Source organism: Tasmannia lanceolata, unplaced genomic scaffold (genome assembly GCF_043159265.1).
Source record: "Tasmannia lanceolata isolate RefF3 unplaced genomic scaffold, GAP_Taslan_0.1 ptg000007l, whole genome shotgun sequence".
In the NCBI taxonomy this organism is placed as follows: Eukaryota; Viridiplantae; Streptophyta; class Magnoliopsida; order Canellales; family Winteraceae; genus Tasmannia; species Tasmannia lanceolata.
Window position 1 is genome coordinate 22,474,718 of NW_027518684.1, and position 17,265 is coordinate 22,491,982.

General features: G+C 37.9%; 1 protein-coding gene across 1 annotated transcript; it reads left to right on the forward strand.

Moving 5' to 3' along the window:
* Positions 1-795: 795 nt before the first annotated feature.
* Positions 796-16,032, forward strand: LOC143882288 (short-chain dehydrogenase TIC 32, chloroplastic-like). The gene is made up of 8 exons (XM_077385805.1): positions 796-1,235; positions 6,139-6,370; positions 6,542-6,621; positions 8,505-8,658; positions 8,863-8,941; positions 12,269-12,353; positions 13,074-13,120; positions 15,546-16,032. Exons 1-8 carry the CDS (start codon positions 1,130-1,132, stop codon positions 15,702-15,704), a joined length of 942 nt encoding a protein of 313 aa, XP_077241920.1. The 5' UTR covers positions 796-1,129; the 3' UTR covers positions 15,705-16,032.
* Positions 16,033-17,265: the final 1,233 nt, after the last annotated feature.

Consider the following 17,265-nt stretch of genomic DNA (forward strand, 5'->3'; position numbering starts at 1 on the left):
CCTTCTTCAATTGCGGTGACAACATAGTCAAATTTCGTAGTCAAAGATCGCATGATCTTTTCCTCAGTCTTTGGATCTTCAATTTTTTCACCGTTAACCTTTAATTGGTTAACTATGGATTGCACCTGATCAAAGAATTCCGAGATTGATTCCGAGTCGCTCATATTTAGAGACTCAAATTTACCTCTCATTGTTTGTAGCCGCACTCGCTTGACCCGATCGTCGCCTTTATAGGATTTTTGCAGAATATCCCACACTGTCTTTGCTGTCTATGCGTTCGATATTTTTCCAAATATCGATTCTTCTATAGCTTGAAAAATCGCGTATAATGCTTTCTGATCCTTTTTTCATTTTTTCGGTTCTCAACCATTGAATCTCTCTCCTCCCTTTTTAGTACTTCAAATGATGCTTGGTCGGCTACTTCGGTGTAGCCATTCTCCACCAAATTTCACAAATCTTGGGACAGAAAAAATACTTTTAACTGGACAGACCAGTTGTCGTAATTTTTCCCCATGAGCTCTGGAAGTTGTAAATGAATTGAATTGGCTGCCGCCATGATTCAACTTACAATCCTCATCTGATATCAGATGTTGGAACCAGAAACTCTATAGTAACCACTCAAATAACTCATTTTTTAAAATGATATTTGCACCGGTGTATTTCTTCTACTGGATGAGGAAAAAGCTAAGGGGGAGAGATGTTAAGATTCATATATCTTTTATTTCACACACCATCATGTCATTTTCAAGGTACATAACATAACACCTAACACACTTAATGCCATAAATGCAGTACAAAAAGAAAAACAATACAAGAGGATTTTATCGAATCTTATTTGCATGGCTTGATATCTTCGGATTTGCATGGCGAAATTTTGACCAACCGCAGGACATCTGCCAACAAGATTTGTCGGCAAACATTAAAAGATCGATTTAATCTTCAACATGTATGTCTATGCCCGTTTCGGGATGTCCTTGGTATCAACGTTGGGCATTCCTTTGAAGCCGCTAAATCTATAGATTTCAAACAAGAAATTATATGCTGCTTTAAGTACAAATAGAAATTGGGTTATTTAATTTTTGCCAAATTTTTTTTTTTTTTTTGGGTTTAACCGTTTGGAGAAGAAAAGATGTGGTTATTTAGCAGAAAAGGGCCGTCTGGGTTTTCAGCTAATTCAACTGCAGAGGAAGTTACACAAGGGATTGATGGAACTGGCCTCACTGCCATTATTACAGGTGGGTTTGATCTGGAATTCTTTTTGCTGGTCTTTTGAAGACTTATTTTATTTGCCTTATTATGGTTTTGGTTGATGAAAGCCTTGACGATATTATGTATATAGATGTAATAGAAGTGGAAATGTTCGATTTTCTATAATTACTGCCTTTATAATTGGTGGGTTTGACTTGGATTTCAGTTTGCATGTGATGGGCAAATTTTTATTAGTTATTTGTCTGTTGAGTTTATGGAATTGTTTACATGATAACTATGAAGATATTGGTAACTGGATGTGATGTTTTTAGAGACTTTATTTTTTCTTTGGTGGTCAGAGTGGGCTTGCTATGAAATTTTTTATTTTGCTTGGATTTATATGCTTATTGTTTCTGTGGATTCGAATAATCGGAAGATGAGAAAAGATATGTTATTGGATGTGATGAAAGTAGAGATTTTGCATTTTCTGTACTTGCTGATATAGCAAAGGGTTTGGTCTCAATTAATTTTAATGGACATTTTTGTGTTACGGATCTATGTAATTTAGTAGTAAAGTATGCGTTTTCTATGAACCCTGAAGGGCTATTTGTGACAGATATGGGTGGAAGAGGAAGATATTTTAGAGGGTGGGAGTGAGGGGAGCATAAAAAGATCCTAAAAACAAGGAAAACAAAAAACCAATTTTAAATAGGTAATTTTTTGTCACTACTTTTAGGGAATTTTTAAGCGTCTCTGCTCACTCCCACTCAATTCTCTCCCTCTCCACTCCTCTCAAACAATTGTGCTCATGAGTATTCCATGGAAAAAATTTCACAGTTGCCAAATATAGCCGAAATGTAAACTCTAAACCCTGAACCCTATTACCTGTATCCACAGGTACGTTGGAGATGGATTTGGTTTGCATGTACTTCTAGTAAATTTTACTTAATTTATTTATACATTTTTCTTCAATGATTAGATGACAGTTACACAAATTTAGGATGGAAGTAGATAATTTATTGTCTTTTTTGCAGATAATACTATGTGCTGTAAATTTATTACAAACTTCAAAGATCTTCTGCCTTTTGATTAACAGCAAACGTGTTGTTTAAACTATTATCAATTAAACACATAAGAAAATAATGAAAAATTATATCAGGGTCATCGGCAGTCTTGAAGCATGTGAGGAGGGCAGCCAATGAGAAGGCTGATCTGTTAGCCAAGAGGGGTGTGAATAGTGACTCTTTACAATGGTTTGATTATATTCCCCCTTGATCAGCCATGTCTTGTTCTGTTGATGTTGTGTATTTTCTGTTTCTGCTTTCTTATCTTGTAATCTGTTCTATTGGGCTGTCCCATCTCGGGCTTCCCTTTCCATTCTAATTTGATTCACCATTTCAAAAAAAAAAAAAATGAAAAATTGTAAGGATAAAACCCAAACAAATTTTATGTGATTTATCGTGCTGTGTGGCTACATCGATGGGGGAATGAAAACTGGGCTTCCACCATTGTTCAAAATGAAAATACCCTAGCTAAAAGTGAAATATTTTGGCCGAAACTAAAATTTTCAACCAAAATTTAAAAACATGATAAGGAGTAGACAGCAAGATATTAATCCCCTGCCCTTATCCTCAATGGTAAGGGTGATGATGAGATATGTGTGTGTGTCTTTGTGTCTGTGTCTATGTCTGTGTGTTTGTTTGTCTGTGTGTCTATGTCTGTGTATGTGTGTGTGAGAGCGAAAATGGAAGGAGTCGTGAGTTAGTTGAAAACCGCCTTCTTGCTACGAGCAAAGTTGTAGGACTTTCGTTCTCTGGGTCAGAAGCTGAAGCTAGAGCATTTTTCTTGGTAGCTGAGCTAAGAGACAAATCACTCGATAAAACATCAAACAAGGCCTGCGGCCGTGGAAACAACAGACTGGTTAGAGAAATGACCAAATTACAAACCAATATCAATTATGATGAGGGATCAAAGAGTATAAGGACCTAAGGAATCTGCTTTAGGTTTGCTGGGAGGGGCTCTGCAATTGGGAATTTATTTCTAGCAGTTATTCCTTGAAGATTTTGTTTTGGGCTTATTAAGTGCCAACCGGGTGGAGCTAGCAACATGCGTTGATTTCCATAGCAACAGGGACTCGGGCATATGCCGCTACACGTCTATACTGCAATAGACATATGAAAAGTTACTATTGTTCTTTCTAATTATTTTACCATTCAAAAGGAGGAAAGAAAAGACAATTGGATGAAGGTCAACCTGGGTGCAGAGAACGCCATTGGCACCTCCACGTGGCAGGGAAAGATCGTACATGGCAAAATCAAGTTGTTCAACATCCTCCTCCTGTCATCTTTCAAAAAAAAAAAAAAATGATCCTCCTGCCCAATTTTGGACCCCTTCATGTCTGACCTCAGTCTCATCCCTGACTATCCATCTTTGAATAACTGTTTTGTGGACTATGGAGAGCCCGAGGTATTGGAGACCCTTTCAACTGTATCTTATTGTTGAGCTTACCCATATCCAGACCCAACAACCTTCCAACCTTCCAGCCTAAAATTGATGTGAGGAAGAAGGGGGGAGATAGAGTTGGTATTGGGGTCGATAAGGGTGAATGAAAGATACCAAGGGAAATATGAGGGAGCTTTGATGGAATTTTTGTAAATTTAATTAATATTAAAAAACTACAATACAATACAGTATAGAGTGTTTTTCAAAATTTTGGAGGCTATCAATATTAGAGTGTTTGCCCTAAAAGCTAGTGTTTGGTGTATCGAACCTTCTTTTATTTCATTTTATGGCATATATTGGGTACTTTACAGGAGTGTGTGATGTACTTATCGACACACGTCCTTCCTTAGGGAACATCGTAGGAATAGTCATGCCCACGGATTCACAGATCCTAAGGAGCGGGAGATATTATATTCCAGCTCTTTGCAAACCTAAAACATTCATCGTTGGGGTTGAGACTGGATATCTTTTCCTGGACACAACTAGCATCAGAGCTGCCTCCATAACGAGTTGGGGTGGCTTATCTCGATCACTGGGACAGTGGACCCTAAGCAGGTAGCATGGGTGCGGTGAATTGTTCACGCACTGGATCATTTACAGAATAACTTTTGGACAAGGATATGTATAAGGCTATTCTGTCGGTCAGGACCCTTTATATGTCCTTAGACTGGAGGGGTCATATTGGTCTGTGGGCCTGCCTTATGGCTTTGGTCTATCTCATAGTGGTCCCGGGTTCGGGGTCACCAACGGGTAGTGCTAGGTCATAGGGTAACCCCTGGGATCAATAGGGATGCCCAACAAGGAATCCTCCACCTCCGTTTAAGAGGAAAGTCATTTACAATTTCGATCTCATCTAAGCCTTAGAAATAAGTTTGCCAGACAAATCTGATAAAGTGTTTATCAATGATTTTAGAAAATAATTATTTGTTTCTCAAAAGGATTTGCAATTGCATTTGCGGGCCCAAGATGATAGATTAAAAGGTATACCATTGGCTGAATCTAGGGGGTAGTTAGTGTCCACCCCACGTAGGGCCCAACCCGGTAAATTAGAACCGGAGGAAGGACATATGCATTGGATGCGATTATGGCTATTTGATCTAACGATCATCTTCAGGGAATGTCCTAGTGGGGACCTCTTGCCCAATGCGATCGTAGTTGGACTACATTACTTGAGGTCGTAGTGGGACCCGTCTTGGGGCTCTGCAGGATCGGTCGTCGGATCCTTGCATTGATCCCACTCATAACTCGCTTGACCCGTTAACATCCTTGGAGGATCAGGGTCCCGAATTTATAGGTTACTATACAAGATACAGGGAGGATTTAAACCGTATGTATGGTGTATGCACACTAGTGCATATATGGTGTATATTAGTTGATTAATTAATTAATTGATGAAATTTTGACTTTCTAATTTGTGGAGAATTATGTGGAAGCGAGAGAGAGAGAGAGTTTCTAATTTATAAAAGTTATTTTGGAAACAAATTGTAAAAGCAAATAAAACGAATTTATTAAAAAAAGAAGGATATTTTTAGGAAAAGGTTGTGCGTCCAGGTCTCCTGAACCGGTGTTTAAAAACGCGGTTTTGACGCGGAACGCTGCCAAGAAAAATCCTTGTCGACTCGGCGCGGACGCGGCTAAGAATGCTGTTGACACGGTTGACGCGGTCATAACTCGAGAGAGTCAAAGGAGTTTATTGACTCTGTAGGGCAAAATGCGGAATGCGGATGTGGTGCAACGCAGAACGCTGCCGAGGTAAAAAGGAGTCGACTCGGGCGAGTTCCTTGTCGAGTCAAGGAGTTTTTAAACACTGCTTTGAACGTCCGCACACTTTCTACTCTATATATGTTGAAGAGAGGGAAGGGAAATTAAAATTTTACACGTTTTTGCACAAGTTTCCTCTCTCTCTCTCTCTCTCTCTCTCTCTCTCTCTCTCTCTCTCTCTCATCTTCCAAAAATCTCTCTCTTCTTCCAAAAGGGTTCTCCACATTTGTTTCCCGATGGCTTGGAGCCAAGGTTGAGAAGAAAAGTTCTCCAAATCCTCCAGTGTTCGTGCAATCAAGGGGAGCCATCACTCCAACTTTCGGGGCATTTGCGTTTGAGAAACGCAGAAGCCGAGAGAGGAGTGGATCAAGCAGAGGTTACCTGTCGGGTAACCAAATTGGTATTATTTTCTTGATCTACTGAATTTATTTACATCACCATTAATAATCTAGGGATTCTGGGTTAAAGAACGAGGAATTTTTTTTATTTTATATGTTTATGGATTTGTCCCAGGTGGGTTGTTTTCTTTTGGTTGATAATTTATAAAGCACATGGAGTTTCTGAATTTTTCATTCTCTATATTTTGATACTTGTGTTTAGGATTACTTGGTATTGGTATTTCTTGAGTATGCAGTATTCTTATAAATCAGTTGGCATATTTATGTGCCACATTCAACACAACTGCAGGAGCAACTAGTGGTATTGGCACCGAGACAGCACGTGTTCTTGCACTCCGTGGTGTTCATGTAGTTATGGGAGTCAGGAATTTGGATGCTGGTACGGATGTCAAAGAAACAATCATAAAGGAAATGCCATCTGCTAAAGTTGATGTCATGGAGTTAGATCTCAGTTCAATGACCTCAGTAAGGAAGTTTACATCAGAGTTCAATTCCATGGATCTTCCACTAAACATCCTCATGTAAGAAAATTCAAGGATATAAAATACTATGATCATCTCTTTAATTGTGTTCTTCATGTGTTTGTAAATATGTATTTCATGCGTTACTGATTTTCTTATCTTATGACTGTAGACCTCTTGAATCTGCCTAGTTTTTAGTAGATTATTAAACAAGATGATTTCTATTGGCAGTAACAATGCAGCGGTTGTGACAAGCTCGCTCATGCTTTCCCACGATGGCATAGAGCTACAGTTTGCAACAAACCACATAGGTATGAATTACTAGTATTTACGATGCAAAAAAATGAATTACTTGTATTTATATATTAACTAAAATTTAAATGCTTACGACTCAAGAAACATGTTTGCAGACAGTATGTTTTTTGATGGACTTAATCAGCATAAGTTCTTTTAAACAATTGTCAATCTTTTGATTTCTCAACTTATTTCTTCTCTCCATGTTTGATTCTACAAAGAGCCTAGAAATGCTCGAGTTTTTAGATGGTTCCTACACATTATCAGTTAAGATGGTTTGAAGAATTCTAAACAGAATTTTCTCCTTATCTTGCAAATACAATATGAGTTTTTTGTTGGAAGAATTGATTAAATGAATACATTCTCATTTTGTGTGTTTTTTATGTGATGAATGAGCATAAATACTTGTCTATTCTATGTTCTATGCTTATCACATTCTTTATGGTTTATATCCAATGTGCTTAGACCTGGCAAACGGGCGGGCCGGGCCGGATTTGACCCGGCCCGTACGGGTCCGGGTCAAACGGGCCGGGTCAAAGTGACCCGGAAAATTCTACGGGTCATTAACATTGGACCCGCACCCGGCCCGTACGGGCCGGGTCGACCCGCGGGTCACTCGGATTTTTGACGTATTTTTTAAGAGTTTTTTTTTTATTTAGGGATTTGCTAGCCACCTTCTCCTGGGCTATTTTTCGGCTTGTAGCCCCTCCTTTGCTGCAAAGATTGGGTGAAGTACGGTCTGGGGCAAAGGTTGCTAGCAACAAAAGAATAAAGAGAAGTAATCATTACGGATTTTTGAAATATTCTCATAATTTCTAAGTTTGAAATGAAAAATTACCGTAAAAAGGTCAAAAGTAAAAAAATTACATATAAAATATGACAATTACCGAGAAAACTACGGAAAAAAGTAAAAAAACTGTCTTTTGCACTTTTTTACGGGCACCCGTGGGCACCCGCGGGTCCACCCGACCCGGCCCACTTTTGACGGGCCGGGTGGACCCGCGGGTCAATTTCTAACAGGTCACCAACAGGTGACCCGGACCCGTAAATTTACGTGCGGGCCGGGTGGACCCGCGGGTCCGGGTCACTTTTTGCCAGGTCTAAATGTGCTGGCCATGCATTTTGGTGATAATATTGTAATAAATTTCTATTCACATCACGTATCATCTCAAAAGCAATCTAAATTTATCCTCATGTGTATATACAAGAAAATGATTTTCACACTCCCTTGTTTTGATAATGGACTCCTCTATTCTACGCTTTCTTAATTGGCCATTGATAGTTTTTTAACAGCCTTTAATAGTTAGTTGGGGAAGCATAAAACAATGACAGGAGTGCCATTAGTAAAACAAAGGAGTCCATATATATATATATAGATATGAGTAAAGGGTTCCTGTGCTCGAGCGCATATAAGCTTATCTGCGCTCGAGCACAGAAACAGGGGTTGGCCACATTAGGGGGGATCCAAAGCATTCATTTGATGGGCCCTTTCATGGATAGGGTGTCCACTAAAAATCAGCTCCATTGAATCACCATAGGGTGTCCATTTGTGGGGTGAAAAATGGGCAGATTTGTGGACAAACAGTATCTGTCCATTTTCTCCCCCACAAATGGACACCCTAAGAGGGTCCAATGGAGCTGATTTTTGGTACACCCCTCATCCATGATGGGGCCTGTCAAATGAATGCTTAGGATCACCCCCCCAATGTGGCCCCACCCTTGTTTCCAGCACTCGAGCGCAGATAAGCTATCTGCGCTCGAGCGCAGGAACCCTTTTCTCATATATATATATATATATATATATATATATATATATATATATATATATATATAAGTGTCTCTAGTCGGTCATTATTACAATCTCATAAGCTAGATGACCAGATTTTATCATTTTTCGCAGGTCATTTTCTTTTGGCAGATATTTTGTTGGAGACCATGAAAAATACAGCACGTAAAAGTAACATAGAGGGACGAATTGTTAACGTTTCTTCCGAGGGTCACAGACTAACATATCGTGAAGGAATTCGCTTTGATAAAATCAATGATAAGTCCGGGTAATATTATGTGAATGCCATTCACAGTTTCCTCAATTGATGCTTTGGAGATAGTGTCTTTTGTAATTAATTATGTCCACGGCTTGCTCTTTTGTTGTTATTTTCATTTTCTTTTCTGATAAAAAGTATATATTTTGGAAAGTCTTCAAGATGAAAAGTCAAATTTCTGTTTCTAATTTTTTTTTCATACTTTCCAACTTATAGGTACAATAGTTTCTATGCATATGGCCAATCAAAGCTTGCTAACATATTGCATGCTAATGAGCTTGCCAAATGCCTCAAGGTATTCAATTTATTTGTTCATTACAATCGATCAGATGTTGCAACCTTTTTTTCTGATGTAAATCTTTCCAATGATTATTTGAAGTTTTAAATCTTGGCTTGTGCTCAGAAGCATCTATCTAGCTTCTTCTTTCGGATTCCAAGTTATCCATAGCTTTTGTGTATATGCTTATGATTATGCAAGGAACAGATAGAAGCCATGAATGCAGATGAATGCTTATGATATACCTTGTTTGAACTCATGTTATTTAAGAAGAAAATACCTTTTGCATTGGATTATCTTCGGCTTCTACTATTGGACTATATTCATTCAGATTTCCCTATCTACCTGGCCTGGAGCAGCCTGGATTGGTCTAAATTATGAGCGATTGTCATTTTTTTTCCAGGAAATGTAGTAATAAATGGGAATTGCTAGCGTCCATCGCAAAAAGGCATTTCGCGGCTGGTCTGTTGCACGTTAGACCAGCCACCTCATGAATGGAGACAAAAGCTGTTGTCTTCATTCACGAGGTGGCTGGTCTGACGTGCGACGGACCAGCCGCGAAATGCCTTCTGCAATGGACCCTAGCAAATCCCTTAATAAATAGGATGTCCCTTAATGGAGATTAGAAAGTCATTGCCCGTGTATAAAATTCTTTATACATGACATTTTGTTTTCCAAATGATCCATCGCGAGTATTTATTTTAAAATTTTCACCAAAATTGACACGAAACGACCGTCTTGTTTCCATTTCCATCCCCACCAAAATGATATCGAAACCGAAACGCATACCGAAACAGAAATCGCACATGCATTAGTGGTATACTATATCAGTACGTATTTCATAATTATATTTATATGAATTGCACGTGAAATGTGGCGTATATATTATGTATACATATTTATATGAATTACACGTGAAATGCGGTATGCGTTGAATTATCAGATATGTGCGACAAAGCATGCCGCTAGGTATTAGATGTTATTAAACCATTATGGATAGTTGTCTTGATTATGTGGTAATTTTAAAGTGTTTATTTGTCTTTATTGTAGCTTTTCTTGAAGTTTTATTTTAAAATTCTATCATTTGCATATGTTTCCGTGATTTTACAGGATTTCCACCAAAATTTCCAAGTGAAACAGAAATTTAAAGTCTTGGATACTAGAGGGTCTTACCTTAATCACCATTTTATCCTTTACCCAGGATAATAGGTCAATCTTGATTTCTTTATTATCTTCCCGGTCAACTTGCTTGGTAAATTTGGTTGTTGCGTTCATTCCAAATATGCCATAGCAAAAGCATATGGGACTATCTCCATAATGTCTTTCCATTCGAATTGAGAGGGCTGCATTCCCACTTAAAATTATTGACCTGATAGAAATTTGAGAAATCCACATTATGTAAAATTTGAAGAGAAGTGCTCCCCAAATTTGAAAAATTAAAGGACAGTGAATCATTAGATGATTTAAGGATTCCTCCACATTCTTGCAAAGGATCCTTCCACTTGCAATCCGTATTTCCTTTCTTGAGCCCATCGCAAGTATTTATCTTTTTGACCACCACCATCTTCACAATGAATCAAGTTCTCTTTCTAGTCTAGTTTTTATTACTGGGGGATTGAGAATTCATGTAGTGAGATTTAAGTTTTCAACCTTGAATCCTCTCCGTTATATCTTTTCGAAGATCAAGTAGATCCTTCTTTTACGTTTGATTTGCTAAACTAAATCTCTTTGCAGATCAAGAGTCATAAAAGGAATTAGTCTCTCCCGAGATCTCAATTCATTGCCCTGAAGCAGACTATGCTGATACTGATCTAATTACTTTATCCAGAAAATTATAGATCTAATGACTGATTTTGAACTCGTTAAATTAATTAAAATCAATTCAATTTCAGATTATAGTTCAACAGTTTTAACATTTTGGGGTTGATCAAAATCAGAACTGATTTTGGAATGTGAAGATTAATTAATTAATTATGACATCGCCATCATAACAGCAACACTGCAATTGTACATATACTCTATCCCTGTCTTCCCTCCTCCCCTCCCTCTTTCGCGAGATGATAAAAAATCTCATTCGCACTCAGTTACCAACAGCAGCACCATTGACTACATTGTTACTTAAACACCACCATGTGCAACGTATTATTATATACATTTATTGGGAACTCCTGAATCGAATTTATAGTTTGATATTTATGATGACAAAGCTTGCGGCTCTATATGTAGCAATTTTATTCATAGGGTGTAGAGGTTGGGTATGGAACACTAAAACAATATCTAAAATTTCTTTTCCAATATAAGGGAAAAGGAAAATGAAGGATTCTTTAAGTTCTAACCAAACAGTTCGGGTAGCAATACAATGCTGTAGATTAGGTTTTTGAACATGATGTAAGCATGCTTTCCAAATTTCCTAAATGAAAAACAAAATTGTGTGGTTGTCTTATTTGGGGTGCAATGTTTTGTACTTTGTTTCATGGAATACGAATACTTTTGGCGGTCAAACACATCTATGAGATATCCAATTTTGCTGCTATAAGTAGCTAATATGAGAACATGTAAGGAATATACAACCATTTAATATTTAAGAAATTGAAGATTTATGGAAAGAACATAAGAAGTAAATATTGTAGAAAATATGATTATTAATATATTATCTGTTCAATTCATATATTTAGTGCATATTATCTTGTATTCAGTATCTTACTTGAAACATGTCATTTTAATTAAGTAATCTATCATGTACCACCTAATCACAAACAGTAATGCAGTCTCTAACATTTTCCGGCCCTGTTCGTTTGAGATTCTGACAACCGATTGTGAGCCCCCACACCAATTATTGGACTCAAATTACATTAATTTTGAGTCCAATAATCGGTTGGGGAGGGTGTGTGTGTGTGCGTTTGGGGGGGGGGGGGGAGGGTCACCATCGGTTATCTTAATCTCAAACAAACGGGGCCTCCGTTTTTTGCACTCATAATGGTGATTCTGAACCAACAGATATCCAAACATAATACATCATTGCCATTATTGTCTTTAGCTTTCAAATCTGCATTGAAAAAGAATGCCATTTCACTGGGAGTACAAGACATGAGGATTCCTCTCTTGATAACATTTTCATACCATATATTGTTGGGATAGTATTTCCTTACTATAAATATTTGCCTTTTCATATTTTTAATTTATAACTTAGCCCACCTATCATCACATATCCAATTTCCTTGATGTTACACTCTGGATATGTCTACGATTGTTTCATCTAAAGATATATCATATTGACCACATGTTTTTCTGATGAGATGCTTGCATTAGCGTGACGGTGTTTGCTTATACTCTTTGTTCAAACAGGAAGAAGGGGTGAAGATAACTGCTAATTCACTTCATCCAGGAGCTATTGTCACCAATCTGATGCGGCATCACACTTTCGTAAATGGTAAATCATTGACATTCAATATTGACCTGTTGTTTCGTAAGATACTTATATTAGACATACATAGAGTAAGTCCTTTGATGGCTTCATTTTTAGTTGGAGTACATAGGATCAGTCTTCAAAAGGTCACCAAGTTGACTTGGATCATGGCCTTGATTTTGGAAAAATGTCTATTTCTTAGTTTACGTCGAAACTCAATTCTTCAATAAAGAACAGTGAGCATTTTGTAAGCAGGAGCGGGAAGCCTGTTGGTATTTGTCGTTATTGAGCCCCACAACACTCACATTTCCTCCTTTCGAAAACAATATGCTTGTCTATTAAACCAGAATTTGATACTGGAGAGAGTTTCTAATAGGGAGGACGCGTTTTATGGGGGTAAATGAGACAAAAAATGCTCGTCTTTGGTGTTGCTTTACATGTGATGGAATCATTTTCCATAAATTGTTACAAGAATGAAACAGTTGTGAAATTCAGTAGATCCCATGGTAAAATAGGAAAAGTACATTATAGGGGGAAACCAAGAAATAAAAATTTCCATACCTACTCTTACTTCACATATGATTTCAATCTTTGTATAGAATGATTGACAGTTTGTCCATTTGAAATGATTGACAATTAGCACATTCAAATGCACATACACGCACATACTGCTTATATACTTTATTTTATGCATCATATGCAAATTAACCTCTTTCACAATTTGCTTCCGCTGGTTTGATGCAGGTATTGCTACTATGTTTGGAAAGTACGTACTAAAAAGCATTTCACAGGTGAATTCCATTTCTGAATGAACCAATTACAGCAGATTTCCTGCCAAACCAAAAATGTATGCTGATTGAAACTCACTATGGGACTGCTAACCACACGACCATGTTTTTTATAATGGGGCAAACCATCTTGTTACACTTTTTTAACCAACTGTCAAAAGCTATTACATGATCGTGCAGGTATTAACATTATTTTAAGAAATCAATACCAAATGACCAAAATATTTCCATTTCTATCCCCACCGAAATACATATCAAAACCGAAACACATATCGAAACCAAAACCCTAAGTATATTAGTGGCATACTATATCAGTATACTCAACTCAACTCAACAAAGCCTTTTTCCCAAACTAGTTGGGGTCGGCTAAATGAATCCTTTAAAAAAATTTCACGAAGAAGGTGAAAGGAATCTACCCGACTCTAATCCTAGCTCTAGTTGGGTTCGTCTACGTGGATCGCTTTCTTCCATTCTATCCTATCCAAGGTCATGTTCTTTGTTATGTTCCAAGCTATCAAGTCTTTCCTCACTGTTTCTACCCAAGTTGTTTTCGGTCTCCCCCTACCTCTTTTTACTCCATCAACTTGGCACGAGTCGCCTCTTCTCAATGGAGCATCCAAAGGTCTACGTTGGATATGTCCAAACCATCTTAAGTGGTGCTCTCTCATCTTCTCCTCAATTGGTGCCACCCCCACCTTTTTACGAATGTCTTCATTTTTAACTCTGTCTAACCTTGTGTGGCCGCACATCTATCTAAGCATTCGCATTTCCGCTACACTCGTCTTATGCACATGCTGCTTCTTGGTGGCCCAACATTCTGAGCCGTACAGCATGGCTAGCCTCACAGCTGTCTTATAGAACATAATCATGGCTAGCCTCACAGCATGTAACACGTACTGATACTATATCAATATGTGTTACATAATTATATTTATATAAATTACATGTGAAATATGGTGTGTATGTTATGTATAAATATTTATATGAATTACGTATTAAATATTGAATTATTAGACTTGCACGACAACGCATGTCACTAGGTGTTCAATGTCATTAAATCATTATAAATAGTTATTTTTCTTAAGGGTCTGTTCAGTTGCAGCGTAGAAACGGAAACGGAAAGGAAATGGGGCTTATTTTCCGTGGAAATAATGCAAAATAGTTGTTTTGTTGGTCGGATAAAGAAAGCTCGAGGAAAGCGCCCTCGTGATGTGGAATCCTTTTTTTCCAACGTGTCCACCCCATTTCCGCCCCTCTAAATCCGACTAAAAGGGTTGGATTCGAGGTATTTTTCATTATCTCCGTCGAAGTCACGTTTTATCAAAAAAAAAAAAAGGTCATGCGTGAACGAGACTCAAAACAGAAGCCTTAAAAAACAAAACCTCTTCTTCTTCCTCTCGTCGGCAACAGCGGCTGCGATCTCCACGCTCTCGCATGGCGGCGATCTCCACTCCTCGTGCTCGTCCTCTTTCCCGAACAGGTATTTGTCGTTCCTTTCTCCTCTTTCCCTCTTTTTTTATATTTTTTTATGAAACTTCTTCTTAGATCTCTGCTCTTATGCAGGATCTTTATTTTTTGTGGTTGAATCTTTGTTTTTTTTTGGTTTTGGCTTGGAACTGATCCCTATTTGTGGTTGAATCTTAGATCCCTATTTTTTACCCTAAATCTATGGTTATCCTTCGTGGTTTTTTGGTTTTTAGAAATCGGAAGGTTTGTTGCTTTATATGTGGTAAAGAACATATTCTGTGCTGTTACTTTTCCGTTCCCTGGCAACGGAATGCACATTCCTGCTGTTTTTTTTATGTTTCTTTTCCGTTTCCTGGCAACTGAATGCGCACTCCTACTGCTTTCTTAGCAGTTTCTTTTCCTTTCCATTTCCTTCTGCCACATCATTTCCTTTTCTTTTCCTTTTCCTTCGCGCGACTGAACAGACCCTAAGTGATAGTTCTAAGTATATATTTGTGCTTATTCTAGTATTTCTTAAAGTTTCATCTTTAAATTCTATCTCTTGCATATGTTTCCATATGCTTCCGAGATTTTACAAGATTTCCACCGAAATTTCCTAGTGAAACAGAAACATTTCTGTCCGAGACCGAAACCAATTAGATATTGATTGAAACTCACTAGATAAACATCAACCATGCATCTATCTGGATTGAACCTCTAGCTCAACGGTCAAGGCTATGGTCTTCAACCTCTAGGTCGGAGGTTCGATCCCAGCTTACCTAGCAAAAAAAAGAAACACCCATGCATCTATCTATCTATCTCGCAGGATACTTCGGCCAAGATCTTTTTGGAAACCCAAAGATGTACTTATCTTAGAAATAACTTGAACCAGATCATGTCTTGTCTTCAGTTGCTTACCTATGTCTATCTGTTGGGGCATGTAACTACTTGTTGCACTTCACTCAACTGAACTCTGTTGTAGGGAGCGGCGACAACATGCTATGTGGCATTGCATCCACAAGTAGAGGGTGTAAGTGGCAAATATTTTAAGGATAGCAACACGGCCATGCCCAACTCCAAAGCCACAGATCCAGAGCTCGCAAAGAAACTATGGGATTTCAGTTTGAGTTTGATCCATTGATGTGGTTGTGTGGTTGTGCAAATCACTCCTCAAAAAGAAGATCATCTGGTCAATTTAAATTGCTACTTATGCATCATAACCTATTATTTTCTTGATGGGTTACAGAAAAAGCATGTTTAACTTGAAAATAAATGAAGAATGGAGGTGGGTTTTTTATTTTTTTGTAATATATACTGCACAATGTACAAAGTGAAGAGGTCATGTCATGTGTATGCCAAACAAGATGTCCTATCGAGAATTTGTTGTAAAAAGATGTATATGTAATTATTAGTAGTTAATACTAATTAATTATGAGCATGTTAATATAATGAGAAATGATAGTTCCACACCTTTTGGTTGTCTCTCCCTAAAAACTAGCAAAACTAGAGGGGGATGTTAATTTCACTCCTTTTGCTTTGTCTCTCCCTAGTCCCTGAAATGATAAATCCACCCTTTTTGCTTGTCTCTCCCTACAAACGAGAGAGAGAGAGAGAGATTAGGATTTGATTGGGGGCGAGAGTGGGAAGGGGCTACCCTAATATAGTATGGATGATTGTATACTGAAAAGAGAGGTGGAGATATCATTTCCCAATTATAATATAGAAGAATGATAGAGTGAAGGTTGTCCTTGCAAAAAACCATCTATGAGAGTCCCCCCATTGGTCAATTTCAACAAAATGCATTTATTGTCCAATTAAGTTGTATTTTTTGGGCCATTTTTATACTTTTCTGTACCCTTATAAATGCACTTTATTAAGATGGACCAATGGGGTGCCCTTATGGATGGTTTTTGCAAGGGCGCCATTCAGTTTATCATTCCTCTAAAATATATTAAGTATGAGGAATGCTAAATTGAAGGCACCCTTGCAAAAGCTGAGCAGCAAGGGAGTCCCATTGGGTCCGCGTCATCCAAATGCATCTGTATCCCCTTTAATATTGCAATTTTCAGTGCTGTGTATATAAGGCCCCCCTTCAGTTAAGCATTCCTCTAAAAAACCTAATAAAATAGCAAAGTTATTTTGAGACTCCCTCATTTTAATAATGGAACCTCTCTCTTAGTTTTTTTAATGGCAGGAATTTCTCTCTTTGTTTACATCTTTTAATTAGGTGTTACAAGGTTTTTTAGGTACCAAAAGCTACCAATAGCCAACAAAAAAAGTGTTTTGAGTGTCATCAACAGCAACAAGTGTAAATACCACTTTCCTAAACATGTTAGTAGAATAATACTATACTTGAAATTGACAATATATCATGATAGAAATGGGGTTATCCTTTAGGATTCTTCCCAACTTCCCTCCAATTATATCTATACCCGTTGATGATTTTCCTTCATGGGTTGAAGTCTTAAGCGCATTCCTTTTCGCGGTTAAGCCTCTAGCTCATTCGTAAAAGGTTCAGTTCCTCAAGCAAGAGGTCAGAGGTTCAATCCCAGCTTACATACCAAAGAAAACAGAGTTTGAGAACCACACCTCTCTTCATACTTCACCCCACCTAGGACTGCAACTTGGGTCGGGTTTTACCTGACCTGAAAATAACATGGGTCGGGTTTAGAATTCATGGGTCTTGGGTAGGGCCGGGTTTA